A 26,295-nucleotide genomic window follows, 5' to 3' on the forward strand; every position below is an offset into this window, starting at 1 on the left:
GGTTAGGCAGCGACACCTGGCTCTACTAGTAGAAGTTGTGCTTATCACTGTGATACACTTAAAATAATAATAATTTTAAAAGGCTAGTTCCACCTAAGAATGTCTGATAAGTAGAAAAATATTAATTTTATTAAACTTGACTCTTGAGTCTCATCTTTTTAATGCTCTGTACGACTAAATGAAGTATAGATAAAGCACTTATGATGTATACCAAAGTACTATGGCTGTCTCTAGGAAAAGGATTTGTCATTGTGTGAATTGTGATCTCAACTAGATATTTAGTTTCATAAAACACTATTTTTACTCCACTACAGACAGACAAATTATAGTTGTGTAGACGGGTATTTTTAGGCAAGTGAACCTGAGGAATGGAGTGACAGAATCAATCCTTCCTTCCTTCCTTCTTTCTTTTTTTTTTTTTTTTTTTTTTTTTGCGGTACTGGAGATGGAACCCAGGGGCATTCTACCTCTGAGCTCCACCCCCAGCCCTATTTTCTTTATTGTGAAACAGGGTCTCACCGAGTTGTAGAGGGCCTCACTAAATAGCTGAGGCTGCCTGCAAACCTCAATTCTCCTGTCTCAGCCTCCTGAATGCTGAGATTATAAGTGTGTGCCACCATGCCTGGTTCAGAATTTTTTTTAACAATGATAAAATTTGAGCTTTGAAGAGGAAATTCTGCCACTGTGAGCTTAACAGCTCCCTGATACTTAAAGATTTCTCTTGAGATGGGTGGTGTTAATAATAAATGTGTTTTAAAATGGTATAGTGAAACATGCCAACATCTAGAAGGTCTGCATAGCTTTGTAAACCAGTATTTTCCAAAGGACCAATGTGATGTTGCATAATCCCATAGAAGTGGAAGACAGGTTTTTATGTGACACAATGTGAGAGATGAGATTCAGAATCCTTATTGCAATATTACCCTTAAAAAACTGCCATGTGTGACAATTTGATGTTATATCTAAGGGGACTGTAATTATTTGAAAAAATTATTAAATTATGTCTCCCTTGGCTGGGCATGGTGGCGCATGCTTGTAATCCCAGTTTCTTGGAGGCTGAGACGGGAGGATTGCACAGGTTCGAAGCCAGCCTCAGCTACTTACTGAGGCTCTCAGCAACTTAGTGAGACCCTGTTTCAAAATAAAATATAATATAGGTTGGAGGTGTAGCCCAGAGGTAAAGGCTCTGGTCTGGGATCTATCTCCAGGACCACAAAAAATTAAAAATATATATAAGCCAGGTTTTCTTTCTTTTGTTCAAGTTCAACAGTATGTGGCAATGGAGTGAATAAAAGGCACATGAGAACCTTTTGATAAGCCAGTATTCAGGAGATTTGTAAAATGCAAAATACAACTGCTCTTCTCACTATCATTTTTGTTTTAGAAGATGTAGTTACTTTTCCATTGAAATGTTAGTAACTTTTAAATAAAATTGATTATTAGTTTACATGAATTAAATGTTTCTCAATTCATTTAGAATATGGTTATAGCTTTATAACCCATATATACACAAATGTTCTTAGCAATCCATTTTTTTAGAAGTATAAAAGAATCACAAGAACAAAAAGTTCAAGAATTACTGCTCTAGGAAAATATAGTAAAGTGCATGCAAGGCAAGAGCAATAAAATTTCCTTTTTTCGTGGGGTACTGGAGATTGTACTCGGGCATTCTATCTCTGAGCTACACCCCCAGCCCTATTTATTTTTATTTTAAAACAAGGCCTTATTAGGTTGACAGGAGGCTCACTAATTTTTTAAACTGTCCTTGAACCTACGATCCTCTTGTCTCAGCCTTCCTAATGCTGGGGTTACAACCATGTACCACCATGCCCAGCTATGATTTATTGTTCTATGATAAGATTATATTAATGTTAACATTTGAGAATTATATTTTTTTTATGTTTGTGCCTGAGTTTGTAGGGGATTGGGTCCAGGGACATTGTACCTCTGAGTTATACCCTACTCTCTTTTAATTTTTATTTTGAAATAGGGTCTTGCTGAGTTGCTCTGATTCTCCTTTATCAGCTTAACAAGTACTGGAATTACAGGCGTGTGCCACCATGCCATGCTCTGGGATTATAGATCTTTACAAACTATTCTAAAAGCCTTCCAGGAGTATAAATTTACTACCTCCTATCTATCTTTCTTATTTATTTATTTATTTATTTATTTATTTATTTATTTATACATACTACTGGGGATTGGCTCCAGGAGTGCTCTACTACTGAGCTACATTCCTAGCCCTTTTTTTTTTTTTTTGAGGTACTGGGAATTGAATTCACAGGCATTCTACCTCTGACCTACACCCCCAAGCCCTATTTTTATTCTTTATTTTGAAACAAGGTCTCACTAAGTAGCTGAGGCTGTCCTTGAACCTGTGATTCCCCTGTCTCAGCCTCCCATAAGATTACAACCCTGTGCCACCAAGCCCAGCTCATTTCTAGCCTTTTAAGTTTTTTTTTTTTTTTTTTTTTTGAGATAGAGTGGCAGGGTCTTGTCTCAAACATGTGATCTTCCTAACTCACCTTTCTGAGGAGCTGGGATTATATGCACCACCATGCCTGGCTTGTTTTATTTATGTGTGTATTTATTTTTAATGGTACTGCAGTTTGAATCCAGGGCATTCAGAAGGCAAGTCTGGCTATGTTGTTCAGGCTGGTCTTGAATTGATGGGCTCAAGCAATCTTCCTGTCTTGCCCTCCTGACTACCTGGGACTATAGGCTTGTGCCATGTGGCTTAACCTAGTTGTTCTGCTTTTAACTTGACTCTTAGTAGAGTTTGTGAGCTTACTTCACTGGTGAAAATTTGGCATATATTAATCCAATGTAAGTGTTGATGAATGCAGTTCTATTCCTAGGCCTACTTGTAGGTTACTAAAGTTAAAAATGCCCAAATGTATCTTTTTTTCTTCCTATCTTACAGGATGACGTAGCTTTGCCAAAGACTAGAAGCTAAGCAGAAAATGAGCTTAACATCGTGGTTTTTGGTGAGCAGTGGAGGCACTCGCCACAGGCTGCCACGAGAAATGATTTTTGTTGGAAGAGATGACTGTGAACTCATGTTGCAGGTAACTGTACTGCATTCTCTGTGTCTATTCAGAACTTAGAATTCATATAAAATTTTCCTACTATGCTGCTATTAGTTTGAGCAAAACGATTGTTAGTTTTTAAAAATACTAAATTTTTATTGTATATATATATATATTTTTTAAGGTACAAAACAGGACACTGTAGGATACATATAAGTAATAGCTAACATATTCATCCTCTCATGTAGTTGCCTATTTTTTGTTATTATTGAAATAATAGCAGATAAAATATACTCATGTAGCTTGAGTTGCATATACAGGACAATTTTATTTCTCATTTTATACATTAGATCTCTAGATTTACTCATTATCTTACATATCCGCTGCTCTGTATTCTGTGACCTGTATCTTCCCATCCTCTGCATCCATCTCCCCAGCCTCTGGGAACTTGTGTGTGTGTAAGATTTCACTTATAAATGAGATCAGATAATATTTTTCTTCTGTGTCTGGCTTTATTTCCCTTAGCATAATATTCTCCAAATTCCTTTTCCATGTTGGGGCAAATGGCAAGAAGTTCTTTATTAGGGCTACTATTTCATTGTGTATATGTACTTGGGGGGTGCAGATTATCTTTAGACAGTGACAATTTCATTTCTTTGGGGTTTATGCACAGAAGAATTGCTGGGTTGAATGGCATTTTTTTTTTTTTTAATTTTGGTACTGGGGATGGAATCTAGGGCCATTCTACCTCTGAATTACACCCCCAGCCCTATCTATCTATCTATCTTTCTTTCTTTCTTTCTTTCTTTCTTTCTTTCTTTCTTTTTCTCTTTCTTTCTTATCTGTCTATCATCTATCTATTTATTTATTTATTTGGTGGTACTGGGGATGGAACCCAGGGGCCTTCTACCTCTGGGCTATACTCCCAGACCTATTTCATATTTTATTTGGAAACAGGGTCTTTTAAGCCAGCTAAGGCTGTCTCAGCCTCCCAAGCGTGGGGATTACAAGCGTGTGCCACCACGCCTGGCTATTCTTTATTTTTTGAAACAGGGTCTCACTGAGTTGCAAAGGGCCTCACTGAGTAGCTGAGGCTGTTCGCAAACCACAATCCTCCTGTCTCAGCCTTCCAAATGCTGAAGTTACAAGCGTGCGCCACCATACCCAGCAGCAGTTCTATTTTTAATTTGTTTAGAAATTTTTATATCATTTTTATATGGCCACAGCAATCTACATTCCTACCAGCAGTGTAAATAGCTTCTTTTTCACACCTTTGCCAATATTTGTTGTCTTTTGATTTTTTTTCCCAGTTGAATTCTACAAGCTTTATTTTTTATTTTTATTTATTTTTTATTTGGTGCATTGTAGTCATATATCAATCACATTGGAGTACAAGATTTGAGAGGATATACAAGCACACATCATCCAGTTAGCCCTCATCCATCCCCCATCCCATTCCCTTCCCCTCCCTCGATCCCATGCTTGTTTGGTGATTAACTTTGATACAGTTGTTTATGTACCTCCTGTGTTTTAAAGAGGCTCTGTCCTCCACTATTCTATACCCTCTGATTGGTCACATTAGTTGCTTCACTATAGGGCCCTTTCTATAGCTCATCCTCTTCCTGTTGATTAGGGGAAGCATCTGATTTATATTTTCTGCGATATTTCTCTGCCGCATTGCAAGTACCGATCCCACACTTGACGGCCCCAGTAGTGGCCTGGCTACCTGGTGGACTGATCCAGACCTTGCTGGCTCAAGCAGCGGCCTTGCCTCATGGGAGGCCCCAATTCTGGTCTCGCTGGCCCCGACACTGGCCTGGCCCCTCAGCTGGCTCCGATCCCGGCCTCAGAGGCCGCAGTAGTGGCCTTGCCTCACGGCAGGCTCCTATGCCGGCCATTGGCCCCGGCACTGGCCTAACCCCTCGGCAGGCTCCGATCCCGGCCTCTCTGGCCCCAGCACTGGCCTAACCCCTCGGCAGACTCCAATCCTAGCCTCGGAGGGCCCAGTAGCGGCCTTGCCTCCTGTCAGGCTCCGATGCTGGCCGTTGGCCCCAGAATCGGCCTAACCCCTCTGCAGGCTCCGATCCCGGCCTCGGAGGCCCCAGTAGTGGCCTTGTCTTCTGTCAGGCTCCGATGCCTGCCGTTGGCCCCAGCATCGGCCTAACCCCTCGGCAGGCTCCAATCCCGGCCTCGGAGGCCCCAGCACCGGCCTTGCCTCAAGGCAGGCTCCGATCCCAGCCTCACTGGCCCCAGCATTAGCCTAACCCCTCGGCAGGCTCTGATCTCGGCCTTGGAGGCCCCAGTAGTGGCCTTGCCTCATGGCAGGCTCCTATGCTGGCCATTGGCCCCGGCACCGGCCTAACCCCTCGGCAGGCTCCGATCCCGGCGTCTCTGGCCCCAGCACTGGCCTAACCCCTCGGCAGGCTCCGATCCTAGCCTCGGAGGGCCCAGTAGCGGCCTTGCCTCCTGTCAGGCTCCGATGCTGGCCGTTGGCCCCAGCATTGGCCTAACCCCTCTACAGGCTCCGATCCCGGCCTCGGAGGCCCCAGTAGTGGCCTTGTTTTCTGTCAGGCTCCAATGCCTGCCGTTGGCCCCAGCATTGGCCTAACCCCTCGGCAGGCTCCGATCCCGGCCTCGGAGGCCCCATCACCGGCCTTGCCTCAAGGCAGGCTCCGATCCCAGCCTCACTGGCCCCAGCATTAGCCTAACCCCTCGGCAGGCTCTGATCTCGGCCTTGGAGGCCCCAGTAGTAGCCTTGCCTCATGGCAGACTCTGATGTCGGCCATTGGCCCCGGCACCGGCCTAACCCCTCAGCAGGCTCCGATCACTGTCTCTGGGGTTATTATTTCAAAGGTTCTAGGTGTAATGTATCAGATCTCTGCCTCCCCTGAGTACTAGCCACTGCCATTACCACTGCCTCCACCATTTCAAATCCTTCCTAGGCTCTTTTTCCACTCTGAATGTTGTCCAGTGTTCCTAAGCATGCGTGATGGTAGCATTCGACATTTGGTGTAATTTCTCCAAAAAAATAAGGTTGGTAGGATCCGGTTTCTGCTTCTCCTGAATACAAGTCTCCACCTCCATCACGGAGACCACTTTCAACACTGCCTTTCTCCGTGGTCTCCGCTAAACTCTCTCCTTACAGGTGATGTCCAAGATTCTTAACATTATAGAGAAACAGCAGTCCTCCTTCACAGGGAATTTTTCTATAAGTTCCAGTGCATTTAGATAAGTTTTGTCTGCATGTCCAGCGTCCTGGCATCCGCAGCGGCTTTCTTAATTCCTCTTCGATATTTTTCTTTTTCTTTTCCTTTTTTTTTTTTTAAATAAGAGAAGACAGTATATGTGGTTTGAGGAGGTAGTGGGATCAGGCACTCAGTAGCACTGTGACCTGGTCGGTTTCCCCATGGGTCCAGAGTGCTCTGCACTACTCTGCCTGGGGCCCAGGGTCCCGCGACCCGGGCCCTGGCTGGCATGCCCCGCGTGACCCCCGTCCGGGACCCAGGGTACTCTGCCCGGTTTCTCTAGGTGTCTGGTGTGCTACGCGCAGTTCGGCCCGGGGCCCAGAGTCCTGCGACCCGGGACCCGGCTGGCGTTCCCCGCGCGACCCCCGCCTGGGACCCAGGGTACTGGGCCCGGTTTCTCCAGGGGTCTGGTCCGGGTCCCAGCGTCTTTTGATTTTTTTAATAGTAGTCATCCTATTGGATGTGAGCTGGTATCTCAGTGATTTTGATTTTCATCTCCCTAATGATTAATGATGTTTGAGTGCCTTTTCATATACCTGTTGAACATTTTTATGTCTTTGTAGAAATGTCTATTTAAGTTATTTGACCATTTTAAAATTGGGTTCTTATTCCACTTTGGATGGTATGAGTTCTTTATAAATTTTAGATATTAACCCCTTATCAGATACATGATTTGCATACTTTTTTTTCTTATCTAAAGGCTGTAGTTTTCATTTTGTTCTTTGCTGTGCAGAGCTTTTTGGTTTTATAAAAATATAGTCCCTTTTATTTATTTTTGCTTTTGTGACTTGGGCTTCTGTTATATCCAAAAAATCATTGCCAAAGCCAGTGTCTGGGGAGTTTTTTCCTATATGTTCCTTTCTAGGAATTCTATAGCTTCCTGTCTTAAGTCTTAATTTACTTTTGTATATGGTATAAAATAAGGATCTGATTCCATTCTTTTGGGTGTGGAAATCTAGTTTCTAAGCACCATTTGTTGAAGATACTGTCTTAATTATGTTCTCTTGGTACACTCTCAAAATGGTTGAATATATATATTTAAATTTATTTCTGGGTTCTCCATTCTTTTCCTCTGTTTTGTGTATCTATTCGCTCAGTTTTCCTTGAAAATTCACTAGCTTTGTAATATAAATGGACCTTTATAAGAAAATAAAGTGTTTTTTATTGAAGGGGATGAGTCATGGTCTAGAAGTCATAGTAAACTTGGAGACTTCTTACACCATTATTTTAATGGGATGTGGGATTTAGGAGAGGTGCAGTAGAATTAGAGTTCAGAGGGAATGCCAGATTTTAAAGGAAGGGTATAGGAAATAACCATCTACGAATAGCTTAAAAACAAAAAGGAGTTTGAAATAAGGCAAACTGAAGAGTACATTACATGGTCTTGGAAAGAGTAAAAACTAAAACAAAGAGAAAAACTCAGGAGGAAAGAAGCATAGACTCTTGTGAGAAAAAGTACCACAAGCAGACAGTGAGTAGAGAGTCTTGCATTTTTATTTAAAGCTCAAAGTGACAGGAACAAGGAAGGGCCCTGTCAAAATTGATTGTCTTTGCAATTTAAGATTGGGTCAGCTATGGGTTTTTCATTAGTCCAGAGACTTGATGAATTTAGCAATCTTGCTCAGATTTGAATTGTTTCTGAATGATGATTATTAATTTATGTTGAAATATGCAAATGGAGGCCAGTGCCGGGGCCAGCAAGGTTGTGAACGGAGCCTGCCGTGAGGCAAGGCCGCCACTGGGGCCTCCGAGGCCGGCATTGGAGCCTGCTGTGAGGCAAGGCTGCTACTGAGGCCTCCGAGGCTGGGATCAGAGCCTGCTGAGGGGTTAGGCCGGGGCCAACGAGGTCGGGATTGGAGCCTGCCGAGGGGTTAGGCCAGTGCCGGGGCCAGTGGCTGGCATCGGAGCCTGCCGTGAGGCAAGGCCGGTACTGAGGCCTCTAAGGCCGGGATCGGAGCCTGCTGAGGGGTTAGGCTGGTGCCGGGGCCAGTAAGGCCAGGATCGGAGCTTGCCGTGAGGCAGGGCCGATGCTGGGGCCTCCGAGGCTTGGATTGGAGCCTTGCCGAGGGGTTAGGCCGGTGCCGGGGCCAGCGGCTGGCTTCGGAGCCTGCCATGAGGCAAGGCCGCTACTGAGGCCTCTGAGGCCGGGATCAGAGCCTGCCAAGGGGTTAGGCCGGTGCCAGGGCCAGCGGCTGGGATTGGAGCCTGCCGTAAGGCAAGGCTACTACTGAGGTGCCGGGGCCAGTGAGGCCGGGATTGGAGCCTACCATGGGGCACAGCCGCTACTAAGGCCTCCGAGGCTGGGATTGGAGCCTGCTGAGAGGGTAGGCTGGTGCTGGGGCCAGCGAGGCCGGGATCGGAGCCTGCTGTGAGGCAAGGCCGGTGCTGGGGCCTCCGATGCCGGGATTGGAGCCTGCCAAAGGATTAGTCTGGTTCCGGGGTCAGCAAGGTTGGGGATTGGAGCCTGCCGTGAGGCAAGCCTGGGCTGGAGCCTCCGAGGCTGGGATCCGAGCCTGCCGAGGTGTAGGCCTGTGCTGGGGCCAGCGGTCGGCATCGGAGTCTGCCTTGAGGCAAGGCTGTTACTGAGGCCTCCGAGGCGGGGATCAGTGCCTGCTGAGGGGTTAGGCCGGTGCTGGGGCCAGCGAGGCCAGGATTGTTGCCTGCCGTGAGGCAAGGACGCTGCTGGGGCTCTAGAGGCCTGGATTGGAGCCTGCCAAGGGGTAAGGCTGGTGCGGGGGTCAGCGAGGCTGGGATTGGAGCCTTCCATGAGGCACAGCCACTACTAAGGCCTCCGAGGCCAAGATCGGAGCCTGCTGAGAGGGTAGGCCGATGCTGGGACCAGCAAAGCTGGGATCGGAGCCTGCCAAGTGGTTAGGCCAGTGCTGTGAGTCAAGGCTGGTGCTGAGGCCTCCAAGGCCAGGATGGGAGCCTGCCGAGGGGTAGGCCGGTGCTGGGGCCAGTGGCCGGCACAGGAGCCTGCCTAGAGGCAAGGCCAGTGCTGGGGCCTTCGAGGCCAGGATCAGAGCCTGCCGAAGGGTTAGGCCGGTGCCGGGGTCAGCAAGGTCGGAACCGGAGCCTGCTGTGAGTCAAGGCCGGTGCTGGGGCCTCTGAGGCCTGGATTGGAGTCAGCCGAGGGGTTAGGCTGGTGTGGGGGCTAGTGAGGCCAGAATCGGGGCCTACCAGGAGGCAAGGCCAGTGCCTGAGCCAGTGAGGTCTGGATCAGTCCACCGGATAGCCAGGCCACTACTGGGATAGGTACTTGCAACGCGGCATGCACAGAGAAATATCGCAGAAAATGAAAAACTGATGCTTCCCCTAATCAGCAATAACTAGGAGGAAAGTGGTAACAGGAAGAGGTCAAGGTATAGAAAGGGCCCTATAGCGAAGCAAATAAGGTGACCAAACAGAGGGTATGAGATAGGGGAGGATGGAGCCTCTTTAAAACTCAGTAGGTAGGTAAACAATTGTATTAAAGTTAATCACCAAACAAGCATGGGATGGAGGGACGGGCAGGGAATGGGATGGGGAGTGGATGAGGGCTAATTGGATGATGTGTGCTTGTATATGCTCTCAAGTCTTGCATTCCAATGTGATGTATGATTACAATGCACCAATAAAAAATAAATAAATAAATATTTAAAAAGTTATCATGGATGATACAGAAGGAATAAAAAGAAGTATGCAAATGGATTGTGAAAATTAAGTCACAATGTAGTTTCTCTTTGCTTAGTTTAATCTAGAGGAAATGTGAATTTGGTCATCTAGAAATAGAATGGTTTTATGGCTTGTATAGTCAGCTGTCAATAACTTACCCTCCTTATTCCCCCAGTTTTCCTTGACCACTCACTAGACTGTTTTGTTCTGTAATCTTGGTTTTCTGCCTTAATTCCTATTATAGCACAATGCTTTTCCATCCTAAGTAACATCTTCCTCATTTTCCAGTACCTAGAGTTGGAAAATATCTTATATCAATAACTTCTCTTGTTCTCTATGTCTTTAGCACTTTCTTCTGTTATACTCAGGTATTTATTTACCACCATAAAAAATTGTAAAACAGGATGCATATTAGATTAAGAATATCCAGGCAAATTGTGAAATTAGTTAAGTTGGTGTCCCTAAATTATTTTCTCCCCAAATCATATTTTTTCTTCAGTATCTCTGATCCGTGTTGACCATACCATGGCATAATTCCCTGGCTCCATGAATAGCCATTTAATTTCTACATTCCTAATCTAATGATAACTTTCCCAAGGAATTTTCTTTTTCTCACCTTAGAGATTTTTTCCTTTAAGTGCACTATTGTAAGGACTTCTACTTTTTCTATATATTCTTTTCCTTACCGAGAGATTATTTGCCATGATTTGGTTAATATTTATTAAGAACCTACATAGATTTGTCCTTTTTTGTGTTTGTTACTATAGATCGAACCCAGGGACAATCTACTTCCGAGCTATACCCCCAGCTCTATTGTATTTATTTGTTTGTTTGTTTGTTTGTTTGTTTGTTTATTTATTTATTCATTTATTTTGCGGTACTGGGGATGGAGCCCAGGGGCATTCTACCTCCAAGCTACACCGCCAGCCCTATTTTTTATTTTGAAACAGAATTCTCACTGAGTTTCAAAGGGCCTCACTAAGGAACTGAGGCTGCCCATGAACCACAATCTTCCTGTCTCAGCCTTGCAAATGATGGGGTTATAAGCGTGTGCAACTACACATGGCTATTTTATTTTTATTTTAAAACAGGGTCTTGCTAGGTTGATGAGAGTCTTACTTGCTAAGACTGTCCTTAAACCTGGGATCCTCTTGTCTCAGCCTCCCAAGCACTGGGATTATACGCATGTGCCACCACGCCCTACTCTGATTAGTCAGTTTTCTGTACCTAGAACAAAACACCTGAGGCTAGGTGATACATGAAGAAAAGACATTTATTGAACTCACAGTTTTGGAGGTTCAAAAACATGGTACTTAATATTTGCTTGAATGGTAAGGGTCATCACGTGGTAGATGATCCCATGGCTGGAGAGAGAGCACAGGAACGAACACGAGCCAGAGAGCTAGGAGGAGTTAGTCTTGCTTTTTATAACAACCCACTGTGAAGGGAAGTTACCAGCATCCCAGGAGAGCTACTTAATCCCTTCTGATGGCGGTGCCCTCAGTGACAAGGTCACCTTGCACTTCTTACAGGTCTCTAATACATGAACCCAGGCGGATCGCGCAGGTTCGAAGCCAGCCTCTCTGGCTTAAGAGACCCTGTTTCCAAATAAAAAATATAAAATAAGTCTGGGAATGTAGCCTGGAGGTAGAAGGGTTCCATCCCCACTACCACCAAAAAATAAAAAAATAATAAAAAATAAATAAAACCAAAAGGGTTAGGGGTGTAACTCAGTGGTTGAGTGTCTCTGGGTTCAATCCCAAATACCCCCCAAAAAAATACTCGAAAGAAAACCCTACAGGATAAATATTTTATAATGATTTGTAAAACATAATTTATGTGATTCCCATCTTACAGTTTCAAAATCTAAAACATTGTAATTTAATATATTCAGTAAAGTTAGCCAGTTTAAATTCTTTCAGAATGAGAACATGTAAATTTGTAGAAAGACTATTTCAAAAATTTGGCTTCTTTCCTCTGTAAGGACTGATGCCAAATTTGTGTTATATAGTAAAACTTAATCTACTTTTTCATTGATATTTCCCATGTTTATCTACTGTCCTATTAACGTTGGGTATCTAACTCCCAATTTGGGGGGTATATTCTAGTGTTTTCTTGTATTTATTAACTTAAAAACTTCCTTTCAGTCTCGAAGCGTGGATAAGCAACATGCAGTCATCAATTATGATGCCTCTACAGATGAACATTTGGTGAAAGACTTAGGCAGCCTGAATGGGGTAAGTTGACAAGTTTAGTTTTTCTTATTTGAAAATTTGTTTAATATTATAAGAAGAGAAGGCATATTGCATTTCCTATTTGTATTACATTTCATTTTCCTTTCCTTTGTAGTTTATGAAAAAACATTTTTGTGTTGTTTTTATGTTGTGAATGGCACTGGTGATTGAACCCCGGGGCATTCTACTTATGAACTACACCCCCAGTCTTTTTTATTTTTTCTTTTGAAATAGGGTCTCACTAAGTTACCATGCAGGGACCTCAAACCTGCAGACCTCCTTCCTGTTTTAGCCTTCCAAGTACTGAGATTATAGACCTGTACCACCATGCATAGATGTAGGACACTTTTATATATTGGCTAGGCATTTTGCTCTTTGTGAGGGGGTCATATAACAATATGAAATTAGCTCATGCTCCCAAGAAACTAGAAATAAACACTTAATAGGAATTAAAAAACTGGTTGGAGCCGGGCATGGTGGAGCATGCTTGTAATCCCTACACTTTGGAGGCTGAGACAGGAGGATCGCGCAGTTTCGAAGCCAGACTCAGCTGGCTTAAGAGACCCTGTTTCCAAATAAAATATAAATAGGTCTGGGAGTGTACCCCGGAGGTAGAAGGCTCCTGGGTTCCATTCCCAGTACCACCAAAAAAAAAAAAAAAAAAAAAAAAAACTGGTTGGAGTTGGGTGTGGTGGTGCACACTTATAATCTCAGCATTTGGGAGGCTGAGACAGGAGGATCCAGGTTCGCAGACAGCCTCAGCTACTCAGTGAGACTGTTTCAAAATAAAGAATAAAAAATAGGCCTGGGGGTGTAGCTTGGAGATAGAAGACCCCTGGCTTCCACCCCCAGTGCTGCAAAACAAAACTCAAAACTGGTTAGTTGGTATTATGTGTAACAGTTAAAGACTTTATTCTGGAAATGAGAACTAAGCTTGACCTCACTATGTGGTTGCAGTTTATGTAGGAAACAGAATACAGTCATGACAGTGAGAAGGCAAAAACACTCTCAAAGATAAAAAAATATGGACTCACTTTAAGAAATAAACATGGATATGTGGTTTGGTGCCAGATAGTGGAGGACCTATAACAAGGTTAAAAACACCGTGAAATAACCATCTTCCTTATCAAATGTAGTACATTACCATAGCACCTTGTTCATTCTTTCATTGATTTCATACTTTTTGTGTTACTGCAGTGAATTTTCCCTTATTTCTTAATTTTGTCTTTCTACATTTATAACCAGAGAATATAAGAAAATGTTGAAGTATTGTGACATATTGAATTATCTTGATTTCTTAGCCACATTCCTAACCTCTTGAAATTATTAAAATTAATTTAACAAAAATTAAATATATTCCAGCTACTTCAGGCTGCTACTGGTTTTCACAGTATGCATTTAATATTATATGGAAAACATGCAGAAATTTGGCAAATAAGGTAAAAGTTTTTTTCTCGTTCTAAATTGACCTGCTTCTGAAGGATTTTTGTGTTTATTCTTTGACATACTTTTTTTAAAATATGCATGTTTTGCTGTTTTAAGTCCTTGTTTCTTTCTATGAATTAAGTCAATATTCTTCAAAATTGCACTCAAATTCCTCACATTTGGCATTAGCCACTTTTCCATACTTGTGCTCCACTATACTTTGCCTTGCTACACATTCAAAACTGTAGTCTTTTATTTTCCTCCTTCAAATAGATTTCCAAATAGATGTTACATTTTTTTCCAGCCTAATATTTTTCCTATCTCCCTTGCCATTTATAGAACTTTTACTTACTTTTAAAAAGAAAGCTTAAATTCCACTTATTGGTGAAGGGATCAAAGAGAAGATTCTTGAATTTAGGAATAGTAACTTGCTGATGTTGTTGAACTGTTGAAAAGATTAAAATAAAAAGAGATGTACAGAGAAGGTAGAAATTGTTATTTAATACGAAGAATATAAATCAGCAGTTTTGATTTCTAAGTTCTTTATGTTAGGATTACTTTTTTCCCTTCTCTATACCTATGACTTTTTTTGTTTTTTGGTTTTTTTTTTGGTGGTACTGGGGTTCCTGGAAGCCCTTCTACCTCCAGGCTACACTCCCAGTACCTTTTTTTTTTTTTTTTTTTTTTTTTTTTTGGTGGTGGTACTGGGGTTCCTGGAAGCCCTTCTACCTCCGGGCTACACTCCCAGACCTATTTTTTTACATTTTCATTTTGGAAACAGGGTCCTAAACCAGCGCGCGCGGCTGGCTTCAAACCTGCGTGATCCTCCTGTCTCTACCTCCCAAGCGCGGGGATTACAAGCGTGCGCCACCACGCCCGGCGCAGTACCTTTTTTTTATATATATACTTTTTTATTTGGAAACAGGCTCTCTTAAACCAGCGCGGCTGGCTTTGAACCTGCGTGATCCTCCTGTCTCCGCCTCCCAAGAACAGGGATTACAAGCTTGTGTCACAACGCCTGGCTACCTATAACATTTTAACTCTTATTTTGAGTGTTTTATTGGTTTTCTGTTAAATGTATTTTTATATCTCTGTCTATTCTGAATAGTTAATATTTCTTTGCCTCAATATATAAGTCACAGCGCCACCATGCCCGGCTTTATGTAAAATATTTTAACAGTGTTATATTTTGCCTTTGAGTCCAGAAAGTTTAATCTTGACACAATACTATTCTTATGTCTGTCACCATGTATGCATGTGCTTGTGTATGTGTGATACTAGGGATGAACCCAGGGGAACACTGCCATTATGTTATACCCTGGCCCTTTTTAATTTTTGTTTTGAGAAAGGTCTTACCAAGTTGCTCAGGCTGGTCTCCTGTGATCCCGATTCTCCTTTCTTAGCCTTCCACGTATTGGGATTATAGGGATATACCACTGCACCCAGCTCTTTTGTGTCTTTACATTATAATTTTAGGAAATTACAAGAGTGTGATCAAATATGAAAATTATTTGGTGTTAGTTGTTTAAAAATTAGATGAAGCTGGGCATGGTGGGGCACACTTGTAATCCCAGCATTTGGGAGGCTGAGACCAGAGGATCGCAGTTCGAAGACAGCCTTAGCTACTTAGTGTGGCCCTCCATAACTTAGTAAGACCCTGCTTCAAAGTAAAGAATAAAAAATAGGGCAGGGGGTATAACTCAGAAGGTCGAATGCCCCTGGGTCCCATCCCCAGACCCCAACACACAAAAAAAATTAGATGAAATATGAACTTCTAGAGTGATAGTTCTATTATATGGTTATACATAATAATTTTATGAAAGATAATAATTCATGTAGAATATCTTCTCTATTTTAACCTTGATTTAGGACCTGGGTTTGAATCTCAGATCTGAAGTTTACCATTGATATAACTTGAGCAGATTCGTTAATCTCTTCAAAGTGGGTGGCGCAGGCTTGTAATCCCAGCATTCGGGAGGCTGAGACCAGAGGATTGCGGTTCCCAGACAGCCTCAGCTACTTAGTGAGGCCCTCTGCAACTCAGTGAGATCCTGTTTCAAAAATAAAGAATAAAAAATTGGGCAGGGGGTGTAACTTGGAGGTCAAATGCCCCTGGGCTCCATCCCCAGCCGGCAAAAAAAAAAAAAAAAAAAAAAGCAATTTCCTTGTATAGATATAGTCTCCTGAGGTGTGTAAAAAGGTAACAAGTTGGAATTTATGAAAGTACAGATGCAATGTAAAATGTAGTGCCTTGCTTTGGTTATAAAATACTGTAACGACTTCTGTAGTATTGTTACAAAGATGAAATGTGAATGGGTGTGCCTACTACAGAGCTTACAGTGGCACAAATGAGAGCTCTGTTCCACGCATATGACAACCTGGGAAACGTGCTAGAAAGGACTTTGGTAGCCAAATAGTGTAAAAAAAAAATCTGAGAAGCCGGGTGGGGTGGCGCACGCTCGTAATCCCTGCACTTGGGAGGCTGAGACAGGAGGATCGCACAGGTTCGAAGCCAGCCTCAGCTACTTAGTGAGGCTCTCAGCAACTTAGTGAGACCCTGTTTCCAAATAAAATATAAAAAAGGTCTGGGAGTATAGCCCAGAGATAGAAAGCCTCTGGGTTCCACCCCCAGTACCACCAAAAAAAAAAAAAAAAAAAAGAAAGAAAAAAAAATCTGAGAAATACCAGCTATTATATGCCTTTTACTTATAGCATGTTTATTTTATTTTATTTGGTGATACTAGGAATTGAATCCAGGGCATTCTACTTCTGAGCTACATGCCAAGCCCTATTGTATTTTGAAAAAGGGTCTCCTTAAGTTGTAGAGAGCTTTACTAAGTTATTGAGACTGACTACAAACCTATGATCCTCCTATCTTAGCCTCCCAAGTACTGGGATTATAAGCGTGTGTCAAGGCACCCAGCCATAGCCTATTTACTCTTAATATTTATGTCATCCTAGAATTTTGGGCATCAGACTAGAAATAGTAATTTCAGAATTAGGTGGGATTCATTGGAGTGATTATGAGCCAGTTTTAATTCTTATTAGTGATATAGTCTTGGACAAATGACTTGATTTCTCTGTTCTCAATTTAAAAAAATAGAAATAATATCCAGGCATGGTGTTGCATGCTTGTAATCTCAGGGCTTGGGAGGCTGAGACTGGAGGATCACACAGGTTTGAAGCCAGCCTCAGCTACTTAGTGAGGCTCTCAACAACTTAATGAGACCCTTTTTCCAAATAAAGTATAAAATAATTCTGGGAGTATAGCCTGGAAGTAGAAAAGCCCCTGGGTTCCACTCTCAGTACCACAAAAAAAAAAAAAGAAAGAAAGAAAGAAATAATAAATTAGTACTAATATTAATTTGTTGTAAAGATATCAATAAGTTAAATTTAAACCCTTAGAATAGTACATAATAAATATTCAATAAATATTAAGTTGTTATGATTTTTTAAAAAGCAGCTAAGAAGCTGGGTATGGTAGTTGTAATCCCAGTACTTTAGGAGGCTGAGGCAGGAGGACCACGGGTTTGAGGCTAACCCCAGCAACTTAGTGAGACTCTCAGCTACTTAATGAGACCCTGTTTGAAAACACAAATATAACGGGCTGGAGATGTAGTGTGGTAGAATGTGTCTGGATTCAATCTCTAGGACCACATACCCATTTAGCATCCTGTACCCTATATATTTTTTAAAGAATACAGTTAGATTATTATTATTATTATTATTTTTGTTGGTACTGGGGTTTCTGTAAGCCCTTCTACCTCCGGGCTACACTCCCAGACCTATTTTTACATTTTTATTTGGAAACAGGGTCTCCTAAGCCAGCACGCGCAGCTGGCTTCGAACCTGCGTGATCCTCCTGTCTCTGCCTCCCAAGCACGGGGATTACAAGCGAGCGCCACCACGCCTGGCTACACTGTTACATTTTAAAGAAAAGCCCTTACCAACTAAACCTAACTAAAATGATCACTTCCACTCCTACTCCCTTTTACCTTACTCCAAAATATAGTCCCAAGGGACCTAAATTCATACCTTGTTATTTGCCACCAGAACTGAGAGTAAAAGAAGCCAAAGGAAGCTGGAACTGCTTCTTATTGCTGGTGTTTTAGTGGGCCATTTTTCTGCGAGCCTGTTGAAGCTTTTTATGGGAACCCATGTCTGCCTTCACCGCTCCCTGCCTCCTCCTTCCACTGGAGCTCTTACTGCTTAGCTAACCGTCATGGCATCTACCCCACAGCTCCCATCTATTCCAGTCCTGCTTGTGTCTCTCTTCAGCAGTCTGTTTGAGCTTCTGCAGTATCCCTTTCGCACACTGGAGCTCCTGCCAGCTTCAGATCTGTGTGGCAGAGAGTGACAAGTGCTTCTCCCTAGAACTTTAGGGGGGGATACGTAGGAGTCACTGCCTTTAGTTTCCCAGAACATGGTGGTTATATGATTTGATTTGATACTACCATTTGTATAATTTAGTTATATATAAATTTAATATTGATATTCTGTACTTCTGTGTGATAGTGGTTTGTGTAGGGGGTAATTTGGAGCTGGTTTGGGCACCTAATCTTCCTTGATGTGGAGAAGAAATACGACTTGCAGTTCAGAGACCTGAGTTTAAAGGGGTTCTTTTTTTTTTTTTTTTTGGTCTCTTTTTGAACTGGGGATCGAACCCAGAGCGCCATACCTGCAAAGCAGGCGCTTTGCCACTGAGCTACATCCCAGCCCCAGAGACTTGAGTTTAAACCCAAGGTTACCGCTTGTGACCACTGAGTCTTGTTGCTTCTCCTCTTTGCCTCCTTTTGCTCACTGCCCTGCACACCAGGAAGAGGTGTGATCAAGGCCACTGGCATAGAAACGAAACTTGTCTTTCTTTCCATGTGTGATTTATTAACATGCTTCAGATTTGATTTACTAAAATGATTTATCCCTGTTGCTTTTTGAAATTTCTCTTCCTTATGTAATTTTAGTCCTGTAGGAGACTATTTTCTTCCAGATGTTTTCCCTTACATTTTTGTAAGCTGAAACTTTCGGTCTGGCTTATTTACTAAGCCTTTTTAGACCCTAAGAAGTATTTCTGTAATAAATGACAGCATGTTAGAATTAAAATGTTTCATGATCTCTGAAAAATGCCTAATACATATATTAAACACATGGTAGGAGCTTTAAATTTAAGAGAGTTCAGCAATCATAGACTTTAAATGGGTTTGATAGCTCATCTTGTGCCATTTTAGTAAATATGGTGTTTTATGTTTTTAGACAGTATTAAATAAAATTGGATCAAAATGATTACATTCCTCTTACACAGTATACCTAGCTCTTTACCATGTGTGTACCAAATATCAGGAATTAATATTTTAGTTTTTCTTGCCTTCATTTTTCTCATCTTTTAAAAGCTTTATATTTTGATAAACTCAAAAGTTTTTAAATGTTTATTTTGGAAATAAAGCTAAAATTGGAAGTTATAAACCCCAGAAACCTTTGCATTTTCTTTACATTACCACTTTAGTCCTTCTGCATATCTTATTAGAAGCTTGTGATTTAAAGTTACTGGGGAGCCAGGCATGGTGGTGCACACTTGTAATCCTAGTACTTGGAAGGAGACAGGAGGATTGCAGGTTCAAGGACAGCCTCAGCAAGTAGTGAGACTCATCAACCTAGTCAGACCCTGTTTCTAAATAAAAAGAAAATAGAGCTGGGGGTATAGCTCAGAGGTAGAATGCCCCTGCGTTCAATCTCCAGCACTACTACTACTACTACTACTACTACTACTACTACTACTAAGTTACTGGTGAGTCATGCTAAGGCGTGATCTTGAGTTTTAGTGGTATTTAATTGTCTCCATGTGTTTGTGACTGAAATTAAGATAGCCACTTTTTCTAATTACTGTAGACTCTGAATTTGTTATTTTATGACATGTTACAAAGAGTTAATTGTGTTGAGGAATTTGAGAATATAGCCATAATAACATACTCTTAAGGACTTTCTTCTGCACCCTTCAGGGCCTTTCTAAACCTCCTCACCATGGAGAGAACCTTCCCCCCAAAATAGTATGGCCTGATGAAATAGAATGGAACAAAAAGAATTAACGAGGAAAGAGGAAAGACTAATAGAAGTTTCATCATACCAAAGAATCTTATTTTGTATATCATATTTACATTTTGGACAATGAAAGATAATATTTGTTCTGTGCTTCATAATTCTGGCAATTTCTAGGTTTTTAACCCCCAGAATGCCAAGAAAAATTGTCATTTTATTATATATGTCCAATAGACCCTTTTTTATTTTATATAAGTATTATTCAACTCTTTACAAACACTCTTCAGAAGTAAGAATAAAAGGATGATAGAAAGGGCAGTGTTTTTTTTAAAAAATAGCTAACTGTTCTCATCATTTGTTATGTATTTACCTAGAACATATATCCACTTTTATAAATGTGGATTCTGGATGTTGTGTACATCTCCAGTTGGTTTTAGCTTGCTTCTGGTTCTTTAAGATGAATATAGTAGCACACACCTGTAATCCCAGAATTTGGGAAGACTGAGACAGGAGGATCAACAGGTTTGAGGGAATAACTTAGCAAGACCCTATTTCAAAATAATAAACATAGCCAGGTGTGGTGGTGCTCACTTGTAATTCTAGTCCTTGCGAGGCTGAGACAGATGAAGTGCAAGTTCATAGCCATCCTCAGCTACTTAGGCCCTCTGTAATTTGGTAAGACCCTGTTTTAAAATAAAGAATAAAAAATAGAGCTGGGGGTATAGCTCTGAAGTGGAATGTTCCTGGGTTCAATCCTCAGTATTGTGCACGCACACAATTTTTAAAACCTTTTAGCACCTTATAATTTTGGTAATGGAATGGCCATATTTTTCTGTAATTGCATAATGTTTTTTAGATTTATAAGCAAGTAGAGGATTAATCCAGTAATTTTATTTTTACATCATTTTTTTTCTTCTATCACCTTTATATAGGTACTTGCTGTATTTGTCCATCACAAACTAACAAACATAAGAAACATTATTTATGTTGGAGCACAAATTTAAAAAAAGAAAAATATTATCATATTTAAAAAATACAAAACAGATTAGGTTCTTCCTGTAAAATATTACATGATTTTCACAGAATGACTGAATTAAAAAACACCTTTTTATGCCTTTTTTTTTTCCTGGTGGTATTGGGGTTCCTGGAAACCCTTCTACCTCCGGGCTACACGCCCATACCTACTTTATACTTTTTATTTGGAAATGGGGTCCCTTAAGCCAGCACAGCTAGCTTCAAATCTGCGCGATCCTCCTGTCTCCGCCTCCCAAGCACAGGGATTACAAGCGTGCGCCATCACACCCGGCACCTTTATGCCTTTAAAAACATGTTTTCATCAATTCTGACATAAAAGGATAATTCATTAGAAATTATCTGTAGATTCATGAACTAATTTGCTTATGCTCTCAGTTTTGTCATTATTACCATAGTCCAGAGTATTGCTATCTCTTTGTGGACATCTTATAATTAAAAAATATCTTCCTATATTTTCTCTTTGCCTTTATAGACATTAAATTAAAAATTCTAAGTTTTCGGTTATGCTCTTTGATAGCTTAAAAACTACTAATAACATAGTGTCACCAGATATTTATATTTTCTTGGAAAGTTAATGCAATATCACTATGGTATCTACCAGATGCGTGTGCGTGCATGTGTGTGCGTGTGCGTGCGTGTGTGTGTGTGTGTGTGTGTGTGTGTGTGTGTGTGATGGGTGCATTGTAGTCTCACATCATAATACAGTTTACAGTAATAGGGACTTTCATGTACAAAGCACATGGTGGGCTTCCCCTGGCTCCCTCCCCACTCCCACCTTCTCCATGCAGGATCTAAAATTGGTGTTGGTGTTCTCACATATGGACATAAGGTACATATGTGGATCAGAAGTGATTCCTTCATTGATCTTCCCTTCCCCTATACCATTTCCTGGCTCCAGTATGCTAAGTGAGACTAGCCAGTCACAGAAAGTGAAAGGTATTATGGTTTCTTTCATATGTGGAAGCTAGGGAGTGATTGGGATACCAGAGGGACTTCAGATAATGGAGGAGAAACTTCATGTGTGTCATTTTGTTTTGATTTGCCCTTTTGTGATACTGGTGATTCAACCTAGGAACATTCTACCTCCAAGCTACACCCTGGCCCTATTTTATTTTTTCTTATTTGGAAGCCGGGGCTCACTAAATTGCTGAGTCTCACTCACTCGTTGAGGCTTCAGACTTGGAATCCTCATGTCTCAGCCTGTGTAGTCATTGAGTACTTGAAATGTAACTTGTTGAAGTTCTAAAGACTTAGTATTCCCCCAAAATAATTTATATATATATATATAAAATTCACTATTAAAACTATTTTTACCTTTCTCTTGTTACCTTTTTTAAGTGTACATTAAAAATTTTGATATTATATGTGGTTTGATTTGTGGCATGAAGTTTATTTTTTCATGGATAATGCTGTCCTAAGTAATTTAATTATTCTTTCGTCATCTTGCTATTTTAGTCATTTTCAGCATTGTTGGAAATGATTAAAGATGAAATAATTACTATGATGATGAATTAGCAGAATCTCAAGAAACAGTAAAAATTAGTTCACTGAGATTCCATAATACATCTTAGATTCATAAAAAGATCCAAAGGGCCCATATGGCAATTGTTTACCATAGAATAGTTTCCGTCTTTTTGTGGGGGGGGGGGCTGGGGATTAGGTATGGGGGGGGGATTCTACCTCCAGCCTAGACCTTCAGCCCTAATTTTTTTACTTGGAAATGGTCTCACTAAGTTGCAGAGGGCCTAAGTTGCTGAGGCTGGCCACAAACCTGTGATCCTCCTATCTCAGCCTCCCAAGTACTGGGATTACAAGCATATGCCACCATATCCAGTTTATTATTCAATTTTTTAAGTAAATTTTTATTCTTTGAAATAAGAAAAAAAGTAATGAAGTAGTAGTGTTTGTACAGAGTTTTTCAAAAAGCTAAAATTAGACTCAGTGAACTCTGATGCTAAGTCAGTTAATCATTTCATCCTTTATAGTCTTTCAGCTTCAGATTAAGAGCTTTTCTTGACATTGTTTTCAAAGTGATTTTGATTTTCTCAGTCTGTCTTGGCAGCACTATGTTCTTTGGGTTACCAATAATAATGATAAAGAGCCTATTATAAAATAATTTATGCTGTAGGAGGCATAACACATCTTAAAAATACACAAACGGTGTCAACGACCATACAGTATGTCTTTTTAAGTTACAGTTTTGAGGACTTGGTTGTCAGGAATGTGAGAATTAATACTTAATATGTAACCTAACATCCTTTTCTTTTCCTTGTAGACTTTTGTGAATGATGTAAGGATTCCAGAGCAGACTTATATCACCTTGAAACTTGAAGACAAACTGAGATTTGGATATGATATCCTTATATGATTTTGTGCATTTATTAAATTTATTCAAAATACTCTGGTGTAAGTTAACATTTCTTGAAACATATGAATTCACATTATAGGTATCCTAGAAATCTTTATTTATGGTTACCTTTATATTCTAAAATGCTACATGTTTTAAAAATATATATTTTTAGTTACTATGTCACTTCCAAAAATAACTCTGGAATATTAGATGGACTCAGATCCTCTTCCCCTCCTCTATTACTGTTTGTGCGTTTTCACCAGCAGTCTCCCTACAGTGCCGTTATATATGTGATTTAGAGATCCAAGTATGTGACTGGGGAGTGTGTCATTTTGTCCAGCCCTGGGGCTCCTTTCAGGGGGATTATGTTGATATAAATCAACTTTCTGGGAGGACTGTAGGAAGTTAAAAATCTTTCTTTCCAATCCCTATCCTTATTCTGTTTTATGTATTATGTCTGTGTTGCCTATTTAATTCAAACTTTCCAATATCCTAAGTCTTCAAAGATTGACACTCCTTGGTTAACTGCATCATGTATTTAGTGTGTAAATGAAGTTCCTTAGATAAAAAAAAAAATCAGTCTTTCTCTGTGTGTGTGTGTGTGTGTGTGTGTGTGTGTGTGTGTGTGTGTGGTACTGGGGAGTGAGCCCTGGGACATTTGACCTCTGAGCTACACTCCCAGCCCTATTTTATTTTTATTTTGAAACAGGGTCTGGCTAAGCTAATGAGTTGTTGAGACTGTCCTTGAACCTGTGATTCCCTGTCTCAGCTTTCCAAGTACTGGGAATACAGGCATGCTGCACCACTAAGCCAGGCCCAACAGAAGCATGACTATGTCATACAAAGAGAAAGAACATAGTTGAAGAAGAAATGTTTATACAAAAAGCTTTGTCTTAAAAAAGATTTATTTATATTTAATTAAAATACATATATTTCACATTAAACTGAATGTTTTTCTTAAGTTTTAGATTTTTTCAATTTCTACATATGGGCATTCTACCTCCAAGCTACATTTCTAGTCCCTCCTTCCTGTTTTTGTTTTGAAATGGAATCTCGCTAGATTGCTGAGAGTCTTGCTACATTGCTCAGGTTATCCTTGAATCTATGATGGTCCTGTCTCAGCACCCAAGTACTGGGATTATAGGTATGTGCCACCATGATGGGCTTACATTTATTTTGTTTTTAATTTTTTTTATTGGTGCACTGTATTCATACATCATAGTGGGACACAAACTTTTGTAGACATACATACACACATCACCCAGTCAGCCCCCACTCGATCCCCATCCCATTCTCTCCCCATCCCTCCCTCCCATGCTTGGCTTAGTGGTTGACATCTAGTATTATAGCAATTTATCCAAAATTAAAAATGATAATCTCCCATAACAGTTTCATTTGTCTGATACCAAATTTTTGATGACTTAAAGATAACATTTCAATATTTCTTTTTGCTTTCTTTCTTACCAGAGAATATTTTTTTCTATTTTTTTAGGTGAAACTATCATATATTTATATATTTATTTTTCAGAAAAAAAAATCTATCCTAATATGGAATATGGATTCTAGATACCTAAAACAATCTTGAAAAAGAACAAAGCTAGAAGATATATATTTTCTGATTTCACACCATATAAAGCTACAATAATTGAAACAGTGTAGTACTGTTCTAAAGGCAGATATATAAACCATTGGAGTTAAATAAAAGCCTAGAGCTAAATTCTTCCATATATTGTCAAGTTATTTTTGACAAGGTTTCCACGAACATTTGGTGGTGGAAATAATAATCTTTTAACTAGATATTGTTGAAAAATAATAATTACATGGAAAAGAATAAAATTGGACCCTTACCTAATCCCATATACAAGTATTAACTCAAAATAGATAAAAGACCTAAATATAAATCTTAAGGCTATAAACTTTTAGAAGAAAATCTGGGTCATAAAACCTCACAACATTGAAATTGGCAGTGATTTCTTGGATATGATTTCAATGGCACAGGCAACAGAAGAGTATACAAACTCCCTAAAAAATAAAAAAATATTGTATATCCAAAGACAATGTAAACAGAGTTAACAGTTACTAATAGAATGGGATAAAATATTTCCAAATGCTATATCTGAAGGTATATTAATATTCCAACTAGAAATCCTAAAAATTAACAACAATAAAGGCAAACAATACCATTTAGAGATAGATAAAAGACTAACATAAATAATGAATCTCCACAATAACCAATCTTAGTTGAATGTTGGATGGAAAATCTTGTTTCTCTGGTTCTGGTGTGTGTTACCTATTTCTTCTTTGTAGTTAATCTCTTTGAGTCTTTTCTCTAGCGCTGGTTTTGAAGACATAAATTCCTTCAGTTTCTGTTTGTCATGGAAGCTTCTTATTTCTCCATCTAATTTGATAGAAAGTTTTGCTGGATAGGAAATTTTTGGCTGGAAGTTGTTTTCTTTCAGAGTTTGGAATATGTTACTCCAAGCCCTTCTGGCTCTCATGACTTGGTTTGGGAAGTCTGGAGTGATTCTAATTGGTTTGCCTCTGAATGTCACTTGGCCCTTTGTTTTTGTTGCCTTTAAGATTCTCTGCTTGGCTTCCACATTGGTCATTTTGACAATTATGTGGTGTGGGGATCCTCTTTTCTGATCCTGTCTAAAGGGAGTTCTATAAGTTTCCTGGACCTGTGTATCAACCTCTTGCTCTATGTCTGGAAAATTTTCTGCTATTACTTCCTTGAAGAGATTGTTGATCCCTTTGGTTTCACTTTCTTTTCCCTCCTCTATTCCAATTATTCTTAGGTTAGCTCTCTTAAAATGGGCCCATATTTCTTCAATGTCAGATTCCTGCTGTAGGATATTTTTTTCTAGATTAGAAACTATGAGTTCATTTTTGGATTGCTCATCTTCTAAGAGCGAGATTCTGTTCTCCATGTGTTCTAATCGGTTGTTTGTGCTTTGAATTGAGGCCTTTACTTCATTAATTGCATCCTTTATCTCTTTTTGGCTCTCTCTGAGTTCTTTTCAAAGCACCTCTATTATTTCTACAGTTATTTTCCTGATTTGATCTTCTAGAAATCTCTGATTTTCTGTTTTATCGGGTTCTGATGTGGGGTTGTGGGCATTCATTGCTCCAGTATTATTCCTCTTTCCCATGATTTCGGAAGTTTGTGCCTTTTCTGGGTTCTTCCCTTGGGTCACTATGACTTTACTTAAGGTGCTCTGGATCTCGAGTCTGTAGTATCCCAGACCCCACTACTCCTTTACTGGGTTGTATCACTGAGTCTCCGACCCAGG

General features: G+C 40.4%; 1 protein-coding gene across 5 annotated transcripts in view; it reads left to right on the top strand.

The window, feature by feature from the left end:
• Positions 1 to 2,963: 2,963 nt before the first annotated feature.
• Positions 2,964 to 26,295, top strand: part of CEP170 (centrosomal protein 170) — a gene marked incomplete at both ends in the record, with an annotated part of 120,188 nt that continues 96,856 nt past the window's right edge. For all 5 annotated transcript variants that reach the window (XM_080699142.1, XM_080699143.1, XM_080699144.1 and 2 more), the window contains 3 exons: positions 2,964 to 3,068; positions 12,076 to 12,165; positions 22,928 to 23,008. In XM_080699142.1, coding sequence (XP_080555268.1) covers positions 2,964 to 3,068; positions 12,076 to 12,165; positions 22,928 to 23,008 — 276 coding nt within the window. The remainder of the gene's footprint in view (positions 3,069 to 12,075; positions 12,166 to 22,927; positions 23,009 to 26,295) is intronic.

This window comes from Muscardinus avellanarius, assembly GCF_963383645.1.
Source record: "Muscardinus avellanarius genome assembly, chromosome: 7".
Lineage (NCBI taxonomy): Eukaryota > Metazoa > Chordata > Mammalia > Rodentia > Gliridae > Muscardinus > Muscardinus avellanarius.